The sequence below is a fragment of the Nanorana parkeri genome, unplaced genomic scaffold, assembly GCF_000935625.1.
Source record: "Nanorana parkeri isolate BGI_ZX_2015 unplaced genomic scaffold, ASM93562v1 scaffold1607, whole genome shotgun sequence".
Lineage (NCBI taxonomy): Eukaryota > Metazoa > Chordata > Amphibia > Anura > Dicroglossidae > Nanorana > Nanorana parkeri.
Window position 1 is genome coordinate 317,693 of NW_017307875.1, and position 21,451 is coordinate 339,143.

At 44.0% G+C, this 21,451-nt stretch overlaps 1 protein-coding gene across 2 annotated transcripts in view; it reads left to right on the forward strand.

The window, feature by feature from the left end:
* The window catches only part of SH3GLB2 (SH3 domain containing GRB2 like endophilin B2), a 57,023-nt gene that overhangs the window by 23,030 nt on the left and 12,542 nt on the right, over positions 1-21,451 (forward strand). Inside the window, exons 2-7 of one of the 2 annotated variants that reach the window (XM_018570843.1) lie at positions 4,113-4,254; positions 4,528-4,656; positions 10,262-10,395; positions 14,520-14,612; positions 15,119-15,130; positions 21,392-21,451. The exon at positions 21,392-21,451 is cut by the window's right edge and continues 21 nt beyond it. In XM_018570843.1, the coding sequence (XP_018426345.1) occupies positions 4,113-4,254; positions 4,528-4,656; positions 10,262-10,395; positions 14,520-14,612; positions 15,119-15,130; positions 21,392-21,451 (570 nt within the window). The remainder of the gene's footprint in view (positions 1-4,112; positions 4,255-4,527; positions 4,657-10,261; positions 10,396-14,519; positions 14,613-15,118; positions 15,131-21,391) is intronic. The other variant, XM_018570844.1, reaches the window with a different exon arrangement.

The following is a 21,451-nucleotide window of genomic DNA, read 5'->3' on the forward strand; positions in this document are numbered from 1 at the left end:
GATGAGATGTATAGTAGGGAGGCTGTAGATATTTGTCCTTCGGGAGGGGACATGTGTAAGGGGGGGGATGTGCACTGAGGGGGAGATGTGTAGTACCCCTGGACTGTGTGCATTACATATTCCTGATCCCTGTCCTCTGCACATTAGACTGCTCAGCCCTGCGCTCTGTGCCTCGTATACTCCTGAGCCCTGCGTTATATACACTGTGTTGTCTCCATAGTTGCTGGTTGCTAAGTAGTCATTGACTCATTACTATTTTAATGATGTTTTTTAGGCTCGGCTCAGATAAAACCTTAGTTCTCTGTCTATATTGTGTGTGCAGGGAGAAGCATCTGTAATGGAAGAGTTTAAGTTTTCTAAGATGATTGTGTTGAGGTTTATATGTATGATTGAGAGACTCTGGCTTGTGGCGCAGTAATTACAGAGGAACTCCAGGAATTAACAATATTAACTACCGCACTGCAAGGGTTAACTGCTGGTTTTGGTCTAGGGTTTGGATTAAAGAGGATTTCCTCACTAGATCCTTCATCTTACCTGGCTGCTAGACCGGTCCCTGCAGCCTCTTCACCCCCAGGCTCCAGTGGTCCAAAGCCAGTGTTTCTCAACCTGTGTAGCCTTAAGACCCACATTTGTCCTTGGCCATTAAGTCGTGACCCAAGTTGCACTGCAATGGAACGCAGTGTGGGCTGCTGTGCTGTTACGGAGTTCCATCTATACATGCATCCACTTGTACAGCTTCCTGGCATGCCCTTTAGAGGTGCCCGGAGCCAGATTGTGATGTCACTCTGGTCCAGGCACCTCTACAGGGTACGCAAGTGAGCTGTAAGCAGTGCAAGTATGGATGGAGCTCCCTCGCAGACACAGCCCCAGCCCACCCCACCTCAACTTGACACTCAGCCCTGGTCAGCATATTTTAAATGGCTGCTTGGGGTGAGAACTGACAGTGCTGTGCTTGGGGGGGGGCTGAGGAGCCTCTCACCTAGAAAAGTGGAAGGCACACGGGGACCCACTGAACACGTGGTCGCGACCCACTGAACACGTGGTCGCGACCCACCAGTTGAGAACCAAGGGTCTAAGCTAAGTTGACGTTATCACGTCTAATGCAGGCCAAGTCACCTTCATTAGGTGTGAGGATGCCGAGGGACATTCCACTGCCAGAAGTTGGGGGGGTTTGAGGTGAGTGCTGACTGCTGCAGGACCCAGAATCAGGTGAGTATATCTTCTGTTTTCCGGCCCCTAGACCAAAACCCTTGTAGTGGGGCTACCTCTTCACTGCAAGTGTTAATTTTGTTAGCAGCTGGAGTTCCTGTTTAAAGCATATTTTGTGGGTACAAGGACTGTGGCATATGTGTGCTATGTATACATGGCGTAGGCTCAAGTTTTTAACCACCCCATTTAAGCCCCTCCCACTGATAGCCCATTTTGGCCACGCCCAACACTCAATGCTGCATGGGGCACACTTCTCTCTCGATATCTCTCTCTCTCCCCCCCCCTCCCTCATGGGTGACCAAGGTGTTTTATAGTCTTGGCATGGCCCCTGCCCAGCTTTATCACATGGGACATGGAGAGAGTCCTCAACCCTCCAATGTTCCACTTAAATCTCAGATTGGGCTCATTGTCTTCTGTCCCAAGTTACATGGGAGCAAAGGTAAGGTTACTATGCTCAGCTAGTGGGGCCGGCATTATTTCCCTACGTTTTAATATGTGCTGCAGTGCACTTTACATTGCACATCAACATGTATGATGACATGTGTTGACTCACGCTCGAACATGTCACAGCACCTGTTTACATGCATTTTATTTAAATAGTGCATCAGAGAAAAACACAGACGTGTGTTTTCAGCCTAATACAAAATGTCAAAAAAAATTAAATGTCACAAGAGTGTGTACTTGGCTATGTACATAAATGGGGGTGCAACATAGTCCTTGGACAGGGACCATTTCATGACTATGCTACTGAACAGGTTCCGGATGGGCTTGGCTTACCTGGCACTGTGATTTCTGGCTTCGGTATGCAACTGCCACAGCTGAGGGTTCCTTCTCCCTCTGAAGGCTACTGCTGCTCAGGTTACCGAAGGGTTGGGAGTCAAGGGACAAGCACATTATTGCATGGGATGCAGCCCAGGTGGACTAACACTGTGTTTCAATGTCATGGCAGATGACCATTGTCACCAGTTTCCTGTTTAGCGGATCAGGCCACTCAGAAGTGATGTGTCAGTTATCGGGATGGGCTCTGTAGAAGATTCACACAGAATAATACATGTCATTTTTGCTGCCATGTAGAACTGAGGTCCTGGGTTTGATTTGCATGGAGTTTTTATATTATCCCCATGTCCGTTGGGATCTCTTGCAGAAGTTCCACCTTCTTCTCTAAATGCTGCAGCATACTACTAGGTGAAGGGAACCCTATGAAGATGTTCGCATTCATTGCTGACCATCTTCTGAAATGCTAGTTCCCTGGCTCTAAGGCCACGTTCACACCGGGGTGGTTTGGCCGCACGGATCCGCCAACATGAACGATCCAATACATTTTGCTATGGGGACCATTCATACAACAGTGCGGCTCAGCGCGATGCGATTAGCCCCAACTGCTCCCTGGTCCTTTTTTCGCCACGCTGATCAGTGCGGTTTCCATAAATCTTTCAATGGAACCGTGCTAATCAGCGCAGTTTTGGGAGTTTTTTTTTATTGCGTTTCGGCGCTGGAATGCAATTTTTAAAAACTCCCAAAGCCTCCCTTTTGAAATCAGTGAGGAAACTGCGCTGATCCATAACCGGTGGTATGGTCAATCCATACATTGACCCTCTGACCTCCGTATTTGGAATATGCAAACCTCCCATGGCTTCCATTACCACCTTAAACTAAATCTGTCCAAAACTGAGCTTCTAATATTCCTCCTCTCCGTGTTCCCTACCCAGACTTCTCCATCACAATCAACAGCACTACGATCAACCCCTCCCGTCAAGCCAAGGTGCTCGGAGTAATCCTTGAGGGCTTGTTCACACCAAATGCAGACCAGATCTGCATGAGTTTTTGCACATGCAGTGCAGCGTGTTTTGCCGCGTTTTTTATGCGTTTCCGGGCCGTTTTTTTAATTTTAGTCTAAAACGGACTTTCAGGGCGTTTGCATGCGTTTTAGTGCGTTCCAGAGCAGAAAAAATAGGTCATGCTGCAGTTTTTCCACACGCTCTGGAACTGACACTGACATCGGTGCCGATACCGAGTATTTGGGCGAGCCTGATACTTCCTGTATTAGGAAGCCGGGCAGAGCGTCATTACACGCTGCCCGGTTTCCTGATTGGCCGGGAAAGCGGCTTCATGCTCTCTCGTCACTTGTGATGAGAGAGCATGGAGCCGACTTCCAGGCCAATCAGGAAGCCGGGCAGCGTGTAATGACGCGCTGGCCAATCAGGAAACCGGGCGCTGTGACGTGTTTGTTATATTGGAGTGCTGGTGACATCTCTTTACAACGACTGGGCGCTGTGTAATGATGCATCGCACGGCATTCTGATTGGCCTGGAAGCCAGCTTCATGCGCCCTGTCATCTCATGATGAGGGAGCACGGAGCCGGCTTCCCGGCCAATCAGAAAGCAGAGCGCCGCGTCATTACACGGCGCCCGGCGTCTATGATTGGCCTGCAAGACGGCTCCGACTGGGTACCAGAAGCACGACCGCTCCTGGCTGGAGAGGCCCCGTGGGTGACAGGCTGGACATGTGTAGGTGAAAGGGGACAGAGATCCGCACTGATCATATGATTATTATTATTATGGGGATTCGTATGGGGCGGCTTTCTTTTTAATCGGGAAGCCGGGTGGCGAGTCTTTACACGCTGCCCGGCTAATCGGGAAGCCAGGTGGCGAGTCATTACACGCCACCTGGCTTCCTGAATGGGACTTCCGATACTCGGTAATTGGTATCGGCGAGTACCGGAAAAAAAATGATCGGTACTCGTACTATGTACCAAAATACCGGTATTGGTGCATCCCCAATAACATTAATAATAATATGCAACTGTTATACAAACTGAAGCTGGAGCACGATGTGGCAAATTGCGCAGAATTAAGAGAGTGAAATAATTGGAAAATCTTTTGATAAGACTTCTCTTTTTTCAGTTTACAGAGGAAAAGTTTGGCCAAGCTGAGAAGACTGAGCTGGATGCTCACTTTGAGAACCTCTTGACAAGAGCTGACAGTACAAAGAACTGGACCGAGAAGATCCTGCGCCAGACAGAGGTTCTCTTACAGCCCAATCCTAGTAAGTAGACAAACGGGGACCAGCTGCTAAAAATCTATCAATCTGCAGCAAGGGTGATCATTCCCTTTTGGAATCCCTTTTTATTCCATAACTCTAGAGTCAGTTCTGCAATTTTAGAGGCCCAAAACCCCTCATTCCTAGTACAATGTGCTGCATATCTGGAACCGTAGGGAATCCAAAGGCAAATTAGAGCCCTAGTTGATCTGTTTTACGTTCATCTGTATTTTGAAGAAATCTTTTCTGTGCCAACTTGTAACATACTCTGTATTCTAGGTGCACGGGTTGAAGAGTTCTTGTATGAGAAGTTGGACAGAAAAGTCCCCTCTCGGGGGACCAATGGAGAATTACTGGGTCAGTACATGACAGAAGCTGCCAGTGACTTTGGATCAAGCGCTCCTTATGGTAAGTAGTAGGGATGCACCGATACTTTTTGAGTACCAATGACCGATACTTGGCATTTTCATGAGAACTACCAGGGTTGCAGGGGTTGCAGCTGGGACCTGGCTCTGGCACTCCACCACTGTCCTGAAATCATTAGTCTGTATTGTTTTAGAAAAACTCTCACATGACCATGAACAAAAAATTATCAGTACTCGTACTTGTAAGTACTTGGGCAAGTATCAGTACTTGTACTCGCAAAACTGGTATCGGTGCATCCCTTTATTTATATTTATAAAAACAAAATGATACATTAAAACAGAGATGTAAAAATCCCAGGAGCTCCGTGTGCTCCTTACAAATGGCAGCGGCCTCCAATTTTTTTATTTTTCTCTAGTCTAGTCTTGGAGCTGGAAAAGTATCGGTACTTGTACTTATACCGAGTACTGTACTTGGTATCTGTGCATCCCTAGTAAGTAGTATGACATGTAGAATGGGATGGAGGAGAGGAATCAGATGTAAGCATTTAAATCTGTTGAACCTCATGTAAGCATTAAGGACAGTGTTGCTATGTCATAGAAAGCCTGCTGGTGCCCTTAAAGAATCGGCCCACAGGCCACTGATGATTTGGTTATAGACAGATGATGCAGGGTGGAATTACCCTTTTGGTTTATCATATTTTGTAGACTCCACTTGTGAAATCTTGGTTTCTAACATCCTGTAGCCATTGAGTGTTTCTTTCTCCATTAAAGAAGAGCTATATATTTTTTTCAAACGAACCCCTGTAGTGGGGCTACCCCTGCACTGCAAGGGGTAAGTGCTTGTTTTAATCTAGGGGCGAAAATAAAGAAGATACCCACCTGATCCTTGGTCCTGCGTCTGTGACCACTCACCCCTCTCCTCTGCCTCAGAGGGTCTGCCAAAGAAAATGTTTAGGTCTGCTAAAGAAAAAATGAAAGGGATCATACAATTGGTTGTTTTGGGACAACCTAACTCTTTAGCAGCCTAACCTCTAGTGATATGTCCCTCGGCGTCCTCATGTCTAATGGACCTGCATTAGACGTGTCGACATCATGGGTCCTTAGACTGCTGGAACCCTGGGGGGAAGAGGGTGTAGGGACCAGTCTGCCAGGACTAAGTATCAGGTGAGTATATTTACTATAGTTTTGCCCCTAGACCAAAACAAACAGTTAACCCTTGCAATGCAGGGGTATCCTAACTGCAAGGACTAATTTGAGAAAATCCTGGAGTTCTTTTTAAAAAGAAGTCCGATTTCTTCTGTTGCACTCTCCCTAATGTAACATTTAAGTAAACCTGTCGCAAACCAGGGCAATGGAAAAGCAAAGCACAATCTGATGTTACCTTGATTTGAAAACCCCATAACGAAATAATCTATATATTCAAAGATATAGGCAGTTGAATCCATGTGTAAATCCCAACTATTGCGGTAACAGTTTAGCTCGGCTCTTCATCCTTTTTTTTTTCTACTGATACTCCCTTTTGATCTTCTAATGTTCTGGGTGAACTCGGTGAGCAATATAGAGGCTTGTAGGCAGGTTGGGGTTAAGCTTATATTTTGCAGTGTAAGCTATTGTATTGTATATACCTGTACATTATCCAATAGGTTTGTAGGCATGATCTTATGTAATCTAGGAATCTGCTTTTTCATCACCATTACACGGTCCACGTTTCCTGAAAAACATGTTTGAATCAGGAAAACCTGATAGAAAAGGACAACTGTTAATGCACCACCTCTGCTTTTTTCTTTCCCTGTGTTTTCCCAAGTGTTATCACATGCCTCTTCCAGTATGTCTGTCTATGCCTGACACGCCTGCTTGATTTAATGTTTTCAATGTCAGTGACCATTAAAAAAAAGTTTGTGCTTCACTGCAACCATGTAATTAGAGGAGTTTACAAACTGCAACCAGCCCCAGAAAAGTTAAGCTACAGTGTAGACCACAAATGACTCCAGGTCAGGACCAAGAACAATGAAGGCATCAGGCATAACTCTAGATCTGCATTCTGCTTTACAAAATCCTCTGCAATTACCTTTTTAAAAGGGTGTGTTGGGGATTGCCACGGATTAGCAACAGTTACTATTAGGGATGCACCGATATATAGGCCACCGAAACATATCAGCCGAAAATGGCACTTTAGGCACAATGCCGAAAGTGCCATTTTCTAGCCGATACAGTGGTGCATCCCTGCTTTCTGTGACAGGCGGCCGAGCGATGCGGGAGGAGAGCACTGTGAGCGGCCGGCGTCTCTCCTCCCACACCGCTCAGCCTCCTATCACAGTCCGGCAGAGCGGTGTGTGGGCGGAGACAGCACACGCTGTCACAGAAGGCTGAGCTCTCCTGCCCGCACCGCTCGCTCAGCCTCCTGTGACAACTGTCAGGAAGGAGACGAGTGCAAACACTCAGCGATCAGTGATCGCTGAGTGTTTGTAAATAATTGAGCACATAGTATGTTTACTATATTCTCAATTATGAATGAATGGGAAGTGATCTACATCACCTCCTGTTCATTCATGATTGGGGTTATAGTAAACATACTCTGTCCTCATGTTATGAGTGAACAGGAACGCTCAGTATAGAGGATTCCTGTTCATTTATAGCAGGGGCTGCAGAAAAAGAGATTGAGGACTCTGTGTTCTCAATCTCTTTTTCTATTTTATAAGGGAAATATCAGGGGCCTAGTATTTCCCCCAAAGCCCCTAAAAGTAAAGTAAAAAATTAAAATATGTAATAAAAAATAAATCAATAAAAATATAAAAAAATAAAAACATTTAGAAAAAATCAAAATAAAATATTTAAAAAATTTGAAAAAGTTTAAAATAAAAAATAATTTCGGTTTCGGCCTGACTTTTTTTTTTTATTTCGGTGCACCTCCTAGTTACTATACATACATGTTTATTGGTAGAAAAGGTTAATTCAAAATGTCTGAGGACTGGTTTGCTTTAAGTCCCCGTTCACACCACCGGCATTTGTAGCCTGTATTTGTCAGTACGGAAAAACTCTGCACAAGCATGTAAGTATGCGCCTCTTTTTGGGAAGCTCAGCACAATGTGGCCCTTTTCCCTTCCTAATCGTGCTGATCTGCCCAAAAAAGAAGCTCCTTTATTGTTTTCCAGCAACTGGCTTTTTACTCAGCGCGACGCTATGCTGAGACGTGAACGGGGACTATTGAAATCAATGTGATTTCTTGTGCAGAGCTTTTCCGTGGTGACAAATATGAGCTTCAGACGCCGTGGTGTGAACGGAGTCTAAAGGATATGTAAACCCAAGGACAAAAACATTTCATATATTAACACTTGGTGACTGCATTGGTTTTTATTTTTTAGCCAGGAAAATTTTTCAGCAATTACAAATAAATACCCACTGATCCTCTCAGAAATGCAGTGTCCTTGTCATTTCCTGTCCACTAAACTGGAATCCTAAACAATGTTGTCTTTTTTTGTGTAAACAACTAATCCAGCATTCTCCTATGTAATGAGATGAAGAAAGGCAGGCATGTTTTAGGTCCAGCCCAGGTGATAACCATGGCCCCCTCCATAGATACAGTAGAGGAGTGAGCGTAACCACAGTGGAATAGGAAGTATGTGATTTCCAGGATTACAGAGTGAAAAAAAACAAAGAAACAAATGCAACTACCACATCTGAAGCCTTGTAAAACTGCAATATATGACATTTTTGTTTTCGGTTTTAGATGCTGTTTAGAGAAGACTTCCACGATGCGTCTTTCCATGTAACTTGACCATGTAACATAACTCCAGTGCTGTTTTCAGATCAGTGACAACCCTTTTCTTCTTTGAAAAAATGTCCAATGTTCTAACTAGCAGTATACATACATGGAAGAATCTAACTAAGAACGTAGCAGCTGTGTTTGACCCTTTGGCCCCGTTCACACCTTTACGTTTTGTCGCACGTTCAACGCTCTATGAACGCTCAACAAAACGTACAAACATGAAAATCCCATTGTTTTCTATGGGTCTGGTTCACACCTTTCCGTATTTCCGCCCGTCTGAAACGCCCTACAAAACGGCCTACGCTCAAACAAGTACATGTACTTCTTTGGGCCGTTTTGTAGGGCGTTTTACATTGGGATACAGCCAAGTAGCCTTCGGAATCACGCGACTTTTTTACCGCGAATTGCGGTAAAAAAACCGCGCGACGGTCGCGCGACAGACGCGCATATTCAATACGCCTAGGTGTGAACCCAACCTTCTAGCCATTGATGGGGGTGGGCACAGACACAGCAACACCACTAATATCCAATGATCTTATGGCAAAGTGGGCACATACAGCATATTCTTCTTCATGGCTGGTTTAGCAGATCACATAGTTTGCACATTAGTAACTCTCCCATCCTTAGAAAAGAAGATACAATTGCCAAATTGCTTATATTTAGAGTTGCAAACAGCTCGGTAATCAGACTATTTGAAAGTATTTGTCTGGATTTAAGTTCTCCATTAAAGCATCAACAAAAAATTGAGATAGATGGGGCTTTTAAGGTGTCAAAAAAGGCAATTAGGGATAATACAACATAATAATGACAACATTACATGATAAAATAACATTTATTTATTAAAAGATTACATGATCCACATGAAAAACATTTTCATGTAATCTTTTAATACATAAATGTTATTTTATTATGTAATTTTGTCATTATTATGTTGTATTATCCCTAATTGCCTTTTCTGACACCTTAAAAGCCCCATCTATCTCGATTTTCTGTTTACCTATATTAGGGGTGTGGTGTCCTTGTTCATGTAGTGATTCAAAACATTTTGTATTATCCATTAAAGCATCAAATGGCCATTTGGTGGAGTAGACAACCTGAATGCAATATTTGTATTAAAGGAGAACTATGGGGTTAAGGTTTTTCCCCATAGTTCTCCTTAGGGTAACGGGAGGACACAAACTAGCGTCCTCCCGTCACTGTAGGCTCAGTATACTGAGACGCCGCAGTATACCGCGAGCTGCTGCTCGCGGTATACTGAGACGCTGAAGCGGATCCCGACAATTGTGCCGGGATCCGCCCAGCTGCGTGACTGACAGCTGGCTCTGCCTATCTAAAGGCAGAGCCAGCTGTACCCGCCCCCTCCCCCATCCGTTCAGCCAGTCACCGCTGGCGGATCGGAGCGGGGAGGTGGGAATCCAGCCCCTCCCCTGTCACGGCAGAGAGCCGTAACAGGATCAAGAGGTGAGCGAACGCTGGTATGTGTTCGCTCACCTCCCAATCTACTTAGCCGACCTGTGACAGTCTCATTGTCACAGGTCGGCTAGAACTATGAGGTGAGTGAAAAGCACTCACCTCATAGTTCTCCTTTTTAAAGTTACATTGTTCTTTCCACACCGTATATACAACAGGGACATTTCCTAGATTCTCTCTTTTAGTTAACTTCTGCATGTTGCCAGTTCAGAGCCTGGCTCTCACTGCCTGGCTGATAAGAGTAATTTGGATGTAACTGGAGCCTGTGGGCAGGCCATGTCCTCTCCTTTAATTGCATTGCGCTCTCCCTGTGCGCTCTGTTTGCTTTTAATCTGATTCTGTGTGCAGTAGAACAGCCATGTCTGACACATCCCACCAATCTAATTTGATATCTCTTTCTTTTCACCCCCAGGGCAAACGCTCATCAAGGTTGGAGAGACACAGAAGCGTTTAGGTATTGCTGAAAGAGACTTCATTCACTCTTCTTCCATCAACTTCCTGACCCCTCTGCGCAATTTCCTGGAAGGCGACTGGAGAACCATTTCTGTAAGTTTTTTTGGCGGTGGTAAGTGACAGAGGAAATAGTTTTGAAAAGTTGGGGCTTGCCACCATCCAATCAACTTATGCCTCACATTTTTAGGTCTGCCAAAGAACAAATGAAAGGGATCATGCAATTGGTTGTTTTGGGACAACATAGTTTGTTTTCCAAAGGTTATTGTTTGCGAAGCTCCTTGACTCCCTGTTAAAGGTGGGCTACCATTAGTGAAGGTTCAGCACGTTTCTCAAGGGTCTGTAGTTTTGCGTGGAATGTGTCAGGTTTGGCTTTTTTTTCTCCAACTTTTTTGTGTCATCCCAACACAAACAAAATAAATTAACATGAGAATGCCGAAACATTTGCAATTGCAACAATTTTCTGCGCGAAGTGGTGTATTATTTGACAGAAATGCAGGGGTGCCAATATTTTTGGCCATGACTGTATGTAATGCACAGAGTTTTTGTTCAAACATTTTCCAGAATGTCGTTCATTGTGGCTGATATATGAAAACCGGCAAGATGGAGATATCTTGTTATAACACAAATTAGAACTTTGTTTTCTTTGGTTTTTCACTTGTAGTAGAAAAAATAACAGCTGGATACAATGGGCTGCATAGGCCCTAGACGTTTCCCAATGTTATTGGCAGTCTCTTATGAGTTAGTTTATATAAAAAAAATTCTATAACAGCTAAATGACCTGTAATCGTTTAAATGAAAATGTTTTGTTGCTATGGGCAGCAGCTCTTTCGGTTGTAGTTTTCACATACAGAGCACAACTGTCTTTGCAATCTTTCCTTTGAGGTCCTATGAACTGTAACACTGAACTGAACCCCAATCTTCAGCGTTGACGTTCTTGGATGACATATCACATGAGCACAATGACTGCATTCAAAGTGGAAAGGAAAAACAAACTTGAAGTACACATGAATGGAAAAAATCCATTAAGTGTAATTGTAGGACTGGACATTCTTTCTTCGTGATGCACTGTCACTGCTTTTGTTTAAACACTTACTGGGGAAGTATTCCTGCATTTGTTAATGTGAGTGATCTATTGCTGCTGAGGTGCATGGTGGAACTGGATTTGGTGTCACCTGACCTCATCCAGCCCCAACCATATCCTGAAAAATGAAGAGAAAGAGGTACATAAATCCTAACAATGAGCTTCTCTAATGGCTCCAGTCTGGTCTGTTGAATATACAAAGGAAAGTGTTTTATTATATCTGTTCTACACATGCAAAGAAATATCTGTTAAACCTGCCAAAAATCTTGTGAGCTAAAGAATATCTGTACCGCCACCCACCATGTCATGGAGAAGAGCAGAGGCAAAAAAGCCTGAGAAAAAAAAAAGAAAACTAAAGCTTCCCCACATCTAAGCAGTGGCGGGACTACGGGTCCTGAGCCTACAGTGGGAGGGGCCCCAGTATCCATTCAAACACAGCCCCGGGGCAGAGGGGGAGGGGGGGGCGTCGGTGACCGACCGCAGGTTACCATTGGATCGGTATGCTGCGGGCCCCCCCATCTCTGCGCCGGGAGTGTCCGTTGATCATATTGGTATCTGGCAGCTGGCGGGCCCCCTCATCTCTGTGCCGGGAGTGTCAGACACTCCTGGCGCAGTGATGAGGGGGGCCGCCGGATACTGTGGAGGGCCGTGAGGACCCAGCAAACAACCGCCTGAGTGCACGGGCGCGCTGTCTCTGACACACACACTGGGGTGGTTTTCTGCAGCCTCCCCCACCAGGAAACAGACGGAGGAGGTGAAGGTAAGTTATTAAATAAAATCATTATTTCTCTCCCGTTCATTGAAGGACACAGGGCAACAGATCGTAGATCCTGAATGGTAGGGTATATCGCCACCTGCAGGAGTAGGACGCTAGGCACATAACAAAAAGACAAGACAATGTATTTGTAGTTCTATATAGCAGGTCCCATTCTGCAATGCAGAATGACGCCCTCTATAGAGGACTACAAATCTCAGCTGTACTTAATACAGCAATGCCATTTTTCCCAAAATAAATTTGTGGTTGCTACAGGGGATATGGGTTGGGGGGGGATAATCTTGCACCAAGGCCCTTTGTTCCCTAGGTCCGCCACTGCATCCAAGGACTGGTAATCTGCAGTATGTTACATTTTTCTTCTTGGCTTTAGATACTCTTTCATAGTAAGAAGATACCTCCTACCCTTACCCTCATGGTCATAGTTAGACTCTGGGAATGATATACAGTGTGTGCTTATTGTGTGAGCAGCAAATACTGTCGTAAGTCTGCACTATATATCTTTTAGCATTTGTGTGATCCCATTTATTGCCTATCTACTCAGTCAACTCATGGTTCTTTGAAATGTCCACTAACCATTTACACAAACACATTCTGGGGAATTTAATACTTTTTGCACTATAAATCTGGTGCTAATACAGCCTCAGAAATGTCAGCACCAAATTCCAAAACACGCTGCACCATTTTCCAGACATCTACCGACTCCTGTACCAAATTAAAGTCGTTTTTGTATTTGTTTCAGTGTCCAAACAGACCATACTCCAAGGATCTCCAATAATAATCGAAGTTTTATTAAAATCCACAATGAAATATCAATATGTGAATATACACCAACACTGCAAACCCCCCAATACACCAAATCCTCTAACTCGTTTCACAGATAGGATTATTTATATGAATAAGCCTCTCGGTGAAACACGTTTGAGAACTTGCGACATATTCAATAAATAAACTTTGACAGTTCCGTCATAAACAGTGATGCAAAGTAAAACCAAGTACCTTTTTGGTGCAACTAGGCTGTCTACATTCAAATTGTATGTTGCTAATGGGCAATGCTGACTGCTCTGTCAGAAAATGAGACTCATTACAATATAAGTCACTATCAGACTGGACTCATCTCAGACACATATATATATATATATATATAACACTTTGGACTGAAACTTTTCCTGTAACCCTAAAACGCTTTTGTTATGTGAGTCAAAGGCACTCTTTTTTGAATACCCCTGATTGTTTTTACCTGTGTGTGCCATGAAAGGGGAAAACCTCCTCTAAATTCAAAGCAACATTTCCTGACGCAAACATGGACGCAACCATTACTGACTTAATCAATCTGCAAAGGCTGGTTGCCTGGCTGTCATGCTTCAGTCACTGAGCCGCAGTAAGTATACAGATAAGGACCTCTGACTTCAGCCTGACCTTTCTGACTGCATACTTTGTTCTGGGCAGTCAGTAACTGAGTATAACAGCCAGAGAACTAGTATTTACAAAAGGACGGGCAGTGTAAAACAGAAGGACTTAATTGAGTATCTCTTGCCAAAACTTTTTTTAGGTGTTGGGAAGGGTTAGTATCCCAGTCAGGATGTTATTGCTATAATACAGATGACCAGCACTCCAATGGTGTTGCAAAGGTAACTGAAGCTATATGGCAGACAGACAGTTTGGAGTGCTTGTCATCTTCTGTATTTTGGTATATTTGGCATCACTGTGGGCTGTGCACCCGCTTCTCAGCAAAGTAGCATGAGGTATTGGTACAGGACGGGTTGATTAACTTTGAGGATTTAATGGCTATGTGTGTCTTTTGTTAGGGAAATGTAACACTTTATTTGTCCTGGTGACCATTACCCTTGGGCCAGAAATTAATAAGCAATACAATATTTTAGTTCAAATAGAAGGTGTTGTTGGGAAAACAGAAACAAGGGGCGCCTTCCCTAGTGTAGATACATTTTTATTATAAAAATTGCAAAACTAGAATAATACTCACAAAGAGTAGATAACAATGAGCCTTCAAAATCAAAGGTTGATCCTCAGTCTTAGCAAAAAGCAAGACACAGCATGTGAGAGCTGCACAGATGGTGGCTCCTGTGTGACAGCACAGTATGCCTAGGTTGATGCGTTACCAGGGCCACGCCCACTTCCTCGGAACACCTGAAGGTGTTGTTGGGAGCCGGGTATTATTTCCTTACATGCAGCTCACTTTTGTGGGATTTTCAGGTCGTCATATTCACCTACATTTTAGGTCATTTTGTCCAGCTGACTTAACTTCACCAACTAAAGTTAGGTCAGCTGGTGAAAGATCACTGCCACATCATACATCTGTTTATAGTCAAACCCTCATGTTGGAATTATTTCCGTCTTTTACAGAAGGAGAGAAGAATCTTAGAGAACCGCCGCTTAGATCTTGACGCCTGCAAAGCACGACTTAAGAAGGCGAAAGCAGCAGAGGCCAAAGCCTCGGTAAAGTCCCGACTTACATTACTTTTCTTTGTGGGTGTGCATGCTGTTCCAGGGCTTAACGGGGGACCACCTTTCCAAATCCATGTACCTCTCCTTTTAAACATGATTCCCCATACATCATTCAACTCACATCAGAGGTTATGGTGTGGAGGGAGGGATGGTTGGCACGGTATAAGGGTGGCTTCATCCCTCCAGGTAGAACGTTGGGTGTTATGAGTTACTTTGCTCCACCCTATCAGAAATTGTCTTTTTATAGCTGCATGGGCACAGTGGAGGAAAGCTGATTTCTGATTGCCTATGGCATATTCTGCTTTTATTGTAAAAACATTGGCTGGGAATTTATCATACCGAGGGGTAGACATGTCATATCCATCCAAAAACTATTGTGATTGGCTGCTATTTAACTCCTCCCTTTGTTTGTTTGTTTTTCCCCTCACTAACTTTGTGGTGTCTTTTTTGTTTTTCTGTGTTTTTTATTGTTTGTTTTTTCCCCATAATTTGCTCAGTTCGAGGGGGATGTGAGTATTTGTCATCGAGGTTATTTGCTGTGATAGCTGATTCTTATTTTGCTTTTCTTATTCTCATCTGGCAGTTTTCCTTTTCCACTGCCGCTGTATCTGGCTGGGTATCAGGGAGCATTGCAGGAAGCATAGACACCGTTACACAGACACAGGAAATGCATGTACATTTGGAGAATGATCCTCATTTTTATTTACGTTTAATCAGTCTGAACACGTTTTACACGGAGTTGGGTGACCCTACACAATATACTAAAGTGGGGCAATAGTCAAATGTGGTGATATGTTGGGAGGGATGAATAGGGAGTACCAGAAAGGCTGCAATAGTTGGCTGTCCTGGAGGAAATGCTGTTCCAAGTCCTTGTTTTCGTCTAGTCAAGTAACAAAAAAAAACAACCTAGTCAATTAGTCACATGATCTCTGCTAAATGAGAAGTGAATTCAGTCTAGTTTGTGAGATCATGAGATTGTCAGGGTTATTCACTAAAGGGTGAAGGGTTTGGAGAAGGCAGGAGAAGTGAACAATCTAGGACAGCGTAGCTGAACTGGAAAGTGAGCTGAATTGGAGAATTTTTCCAAATCGGCTATTTTGTCCTAGATTGTTCACTTCTCCTGACTTCTCCAAACTCTTCACCATTTTGTGAATAACCCTGCCAATGCTTAGGCATTTGGTCACATGGCAGGCAAAGAAGCAAGCCTAGAGCAGAAAAACTTATTTTTTTTATAGTTTTCTGATGATGGCTGATGTATTTTAAAAATGTTAACTCGGTTTCTGAATTTGCGGGAAAAGGCTAAAATGTTAACTTTCTGTGAATCGGACAACAATTAGGGCCTTCTATTGGATCAACAGCTCCTGGTTCAGCTGGGTAGTGCTGTGGCCAAACATAGTTTTATTACTCCTTCCACATATGCGTAACTAAGCCAAGGCTTATTACATTTTTTTTTTTGTTTTCTTCAAAGGAAGCTATGATCACATAGTCAGTAAAGACACAAATAGTATTTTTATCAAATAATGTGACTATTATATTTAGAGAAAGTGCGCCTATTCTTTCTGCCCCCTCCGCTGATATTGCAGAGCCCATCCTCCCCCTCTGCAGATGCATACTTGCTAAGATCCAGTGCCCAGGACCTTCTGCGTTTGTTTAAATCCAGCGCCAAGCTCCTATCACCCCTGGCTACGCCTGTGCACTAGAGCCTCATAGAGGTCTATAAGGCTTGTCACCCAGCCAGGAGATAAAGTTGTACATGCCCATAGAGGTCTGGGCTCCTGTAAAACTAATGATTGCTCTTCGAGTTTAGGATTCCTGGCAATGAAGAGTTTTAACCCCTTCGTGACTGACGACGTACAGTGTACGTCGCCAGCATCGGGGCTGTTTAAACAGACTCCCGGCGACTTTTGCCGCCGGGACTCTGTTTAAACTTGTAGAGCCGACTTATTGGGTTATAGGGTTAATCTATGGGTCTAGTAATCATTTCTCAGTCGGTGACCTGTTATTTGCTGCCTTTAAATCTTTGTTCTCTTTCTTAGCTGCAGCTATGACCCACTTATCTAATCTGCCACAGATTGCGTCCCTTCCTGCATGGCAGGTTATAGCAATTCTTAATGGTGGAGGTCTCATTCTGACAGATTTATGCACAGGCCCTCTATAGGAGGTACATCCTCAGTGCCCTGATGGTGGCTCTGCACTTTCCACCTATGTGCAAACCTGAAGTGCCTCTTCCTGCATCAGCTGCAACATAGTGTAGGAGCTTAATGTCAGTGGAACCAATCTGACCTTCGATCTGTGCTCTTCTATGGTATCAATGGACCTGCCATTGATACGCTGTACAATGGAATGCTCATCTATCTACTAAGCATTTATCTTTTGACTTTTCCCAGATCAGTGTATATTAGAGTGCTGTGTCCGTGAACAAAGATCTGCATGCTTTTTATGGAGTAGCCTAGTTCTTTTCGGTGCATAAAGGACTATCCTTAAAGGGAGTTTATACATTTAAAAATGTTGTAGCCACATTTGTGCATATGATGCGTTGATTGAAAATTCTGCCCATTGTGTGCTTTTTAAAAAACATTTTTACAACTTTATTTTTATTAAACCACGAACAGTATAACAATCAAGAGAGAACAGACACAATTATAAAAACATAAGAGCAAAACAAGAATCAAAAATGTAAACTTCTCCAATGAATATGAACGATAAATATTGAATACATATGTATTTAGTGAAATTAGAACTCAAGAGGATATTAACAGTAAACGTGTGAATGCAGAAACATGAACAGGAAGAGAAAGAAAACAGAAAAAAGAAGAGACCGTGCGACCCGCCAGGCTGTGCGTGTTCTGTAGGTGAAGGAAATTGAGATGCAGGAAATGTGTCTTATTAACCCTCGCAGTGGGGCTACCCCATGCACTGCAAGGATTAAGTGTTTGTTTGTGTCTAGGGAAGACCGGTCCTTCCAGCATCTTTCCCCTTCCTCTGCAGCGGTCTAAGGTCATGTAAAGCACCATGTATAGATGCCGAGGAAGATTCCAATGCGGCTGTGCAGGAGGAGACTGGAGGGAGCTCTGACAGCTGGCCCGGCTCGGAGCTTTGGGGAAGTATATCTTTGTTATTCTTCTCCCTAGACATAAACAAGCACTTATCCCTTGTAGTGCGGGGGGAGCCCCACTGTGAAGGTTAATGAAAAGTTTTCCTGGAGTTTTTCTTTAAAGTTAATGCCTGTCTAAACCCAAAAGCAAAACTGTAATATATTGCAGTCTACTGATCCTTAAACGTGGTGTGGTTTAGTTTTTTTTAGGCTTTTTTTATCCTATCTTTTCATCTGGTGATCTGGTCATATACAACATTTTTGTTTTGGGTTTAGATACACTTTAAGCTAAATTTTTATTACTAGTTTTAAAAATATAAAAACTTGTTTCATATGCATGGTGTGAGCCCTGCTTTGTAACAAAGCACAGTGACTGTGCTTGTCTTCAGTGGCGTAAGGATCACCATAGTGACCCAGGCGGCCGATATGGGGCGCAGGGGGGTCCGGCCAGGACATCCCTGATGCCGTGCGGGCCCTCTGGGTCGCTATGACATCTCATGCTGCTGGCTATCACTGGCGGCTGTGAAGAGGAACCTGCCGCTGTTCAGATCACTGAGAGTGATCTGTGCAGTGACGTGTTCCTCTCCACAGCCGCTGCTGAGTCAATGACAGCGGGGCCCAGGGTCGGAGGAGGAGGCGGGGCCCGGGGCGGGGGAGGAGGCCGGGCCCACCAGCGATCGTGGAGGAGGAGGCGGACAGCAGATCGGGGCTGACAGGTAAGGGGTGTGACCAGCCCACCTGAGACCCTGCAGAGCCCTCCACAGAGAGTCTATGGTGGGCTCTGCAGGGTCACTCTCAGGTGGGCTGTGGGATATCAGGTTGGCTCTGCAAGGGGTGTAACTAGAAATCACAGGGCCTCATACAAAATTTTGCTATGGGGCCCTGTGATTTCTAGTTACACCCCTGCTTTGTGTTACCCCAATTCAAGTAGAGGGTCAGATTCGACTGATAGAATCAAAACACTCTTGGGGGGGAAATTTATCAAAATTGGAGCAGTTGCCTATAGTAACCAATCAGCTTCTCTCTTCAGTTTGTTCAGTTAAGCTTTGAAAATGAAAGAGAGAAGCTGTTTGGTTGCCATAAACAACTGCTCCATATTTTGTCTGCTCCAGTTTTGTTACATTCCCCTTTCTGTATGTGGCTCATCTCTGACTTGATCTTCTCTCTGCAGTTGTTCAGGAAGGATGTGGATTTCCCTGTATAAACTACAGATAGCCGCTGAGGAGTCTCTGACTCTGCTGAATTTTAAATACAATCAAGTAAAACCTTGATCAAAATTTAGCTGCAGATAAACATTGCAATATTTAGATATATCGAGTCTCTGGAAAAATGCCGGCACGTAAGCTCCGTGCGCAGCCGTATCGGGCAGCTCCCGAGAAGGACAGGTGATGCATGTGATTTAGTACGCAGCCCCTGTCCTTCTCTATGGGAATACGCCGCCCTACGCTCACCCCAAGTGCGGGTGTCCATACTCGTACGCTGACGGGATGGATCCTGTCTGCGTCTGAGCCGGGACACCCGCACCCATACGGACCTGCACTTAGGGTGAGCGTAGTGGGGCGTATAGCCGCGTAATCCCATAGAGAAGGGCAGGGGCTGCGTACTAATCGCACGCAGCACCTGTCCTTCCCGGGAGCTGCCCGATATGGCCGAGCTGTACGTGCCAGCCTTTTCTCGTGTGAATGAGGCCTTAGATTCAAATAACACTACAGCCCATTTGGCCTTATCAGTTGGACACCAAAGCGAATGTAATATGTCTGTTGGCACTATTTGGGTTCACTAAGGTTAATTTGAGGCAGATGTAAGTCCCTAACGGCCTTCTTAAAGGTTAAGTCCACCTAAATGTTTTTGTTTTTTTATGTCTGTTGGGGACCCTGTTGGTGAGATCTGTACGCTGGGTTCCCGAGTCTGCATAGCTGCTGTGATTTATTCTAAGGAGCTCCTATTCTCCCTGTTGGGTTGTTGTTTGTTTACAGTATATTATAATAACCCGAGGAGCTGGAACAGACAGGGGTAGGCAGAAACACTAAAAACTTTCAGGTGGTCAGGAAAAGAATTGGGAATGATGGCTGGAAATGTCACTGTTTGAGTATCCAGGACATACGAGAAGTCAGGGCTGACTAAGGCCACCATAATCACTCTTATTTAAAATACATTTTTGGGTGGACTCGCCCTTTATGAAAGCATTGTTTAGGCTGAAGTCTTTGCTCAGTATATGTGCACCTCTCCATGGTTTCTTTCTATACCTTCATCTCATGCTTTGTGCATGTTGCTAGGCTCTCTGCGCTGTGCTTTTGGATCTTTGCAAGTAATCAATTAACCGGACAGAAAACCTTAATCAAAGGAGATATCCTACAGTGCTTCCAACAGATGCAGCATGCCCCATTCATAATGACTTTTTTTCCATGTGCTTATCTATAGAAACGCGTACAAAAATTCTGCATCTATGCCCACAATATGCACGTAATGTCAAGAATATCCTCTGTTTTATTATTTCAAATGTGTCTTAGCATCACCAGGAAAAATTGTGGCAGCCATTTTGTACACTGTCTCTAAGAACCACATATGTCGCTGAGGTAATACAAAATATAAACAATAACTATTTTTGGTCCATAGGCTGCATTGTCATTTTGATTTTAGCAATCTAGAATACACTAGTTACCTGTATGAGGTTAAGCCAGCCTTTTATGTGGAAAGAGAAAATGGCAGCCACTCCATATCTTTTAAAATTGGCAAAGGGATGTGTGCGCTGGTGGGGCAATTTATAACAAGTAAACCATATACAAACTTTCCAGCATTCCTCTCTACTAGCTAGCAAAGTGGAATATAGAGGCTGCCACGTCATTCTTCAATACCTTCTAAGTGGCCGAACCTGAATTAATATGGAGATGAAGAATCCTGATATTGGAAGCCAGGGATGGCAATTTTCAGTTGGAGAGGAGCAATGGCAGCCTCACAGGAAGCGTTAGCAAACATCTAAAATGGAGAAGAGGATAAAAACAAGCTTAGAACTTCTGAGACTTTGGGAACAGGTCTGCTGGTGTAAATAGGCCAACATCATTTCAAAACCAGCCAGAAATAGCCAAAACTGCTCTAAAAGTAGTCACAGGGCAACACGTACTAGAAAATGAGTAAACAAAAATAAATGCAGATACGTGCAGTTGAACATTTGCACATTGCATTTTGAACCTCTTGTAGAAGACTTCTAAAGTTTATATAGGGTGGAACACTTCTTTCCATTGCACTGTGCCCAGTGTGGTTAACGCAGCAACAAATATTTGAGTAGGTTTTACAAATTAGCCGAATTAGGGAAATGGCTAAATTGTCAATCTCAGTTGGCCCACTATTGTCCCAGCATGCAAAATGGCTGCTTCAGCTGTGCAGGCTGTAAGTATGTACATGTTCGAAAAAAATCAACAACCTGTGGCTAAATGGGTCTTTGAAGAAATGTAAAAGAACATACTGCCCTTCAAGAAAATCCGGGTTGCCTAAGATTTTTTATTTTATTTATTATTTGTTAGGAACTAGTTTGGGGCCTTAATGGTCTCAATGATCTCAATTGCTCTCTGCCCCCCACTTCCATTCATTTATTTTAATTTGTTTTATTTGGTGTGCTTCTGTTTTCTGCTTTGTCACTCATGTTCTCCCTGCATGACATGAGCTCTGTTCCCCGCAGGCTTTGCCTGACTTTCAGGAGACCCGTCCTCGTAATTACGTACTGTCGGCCAGTGCGTCA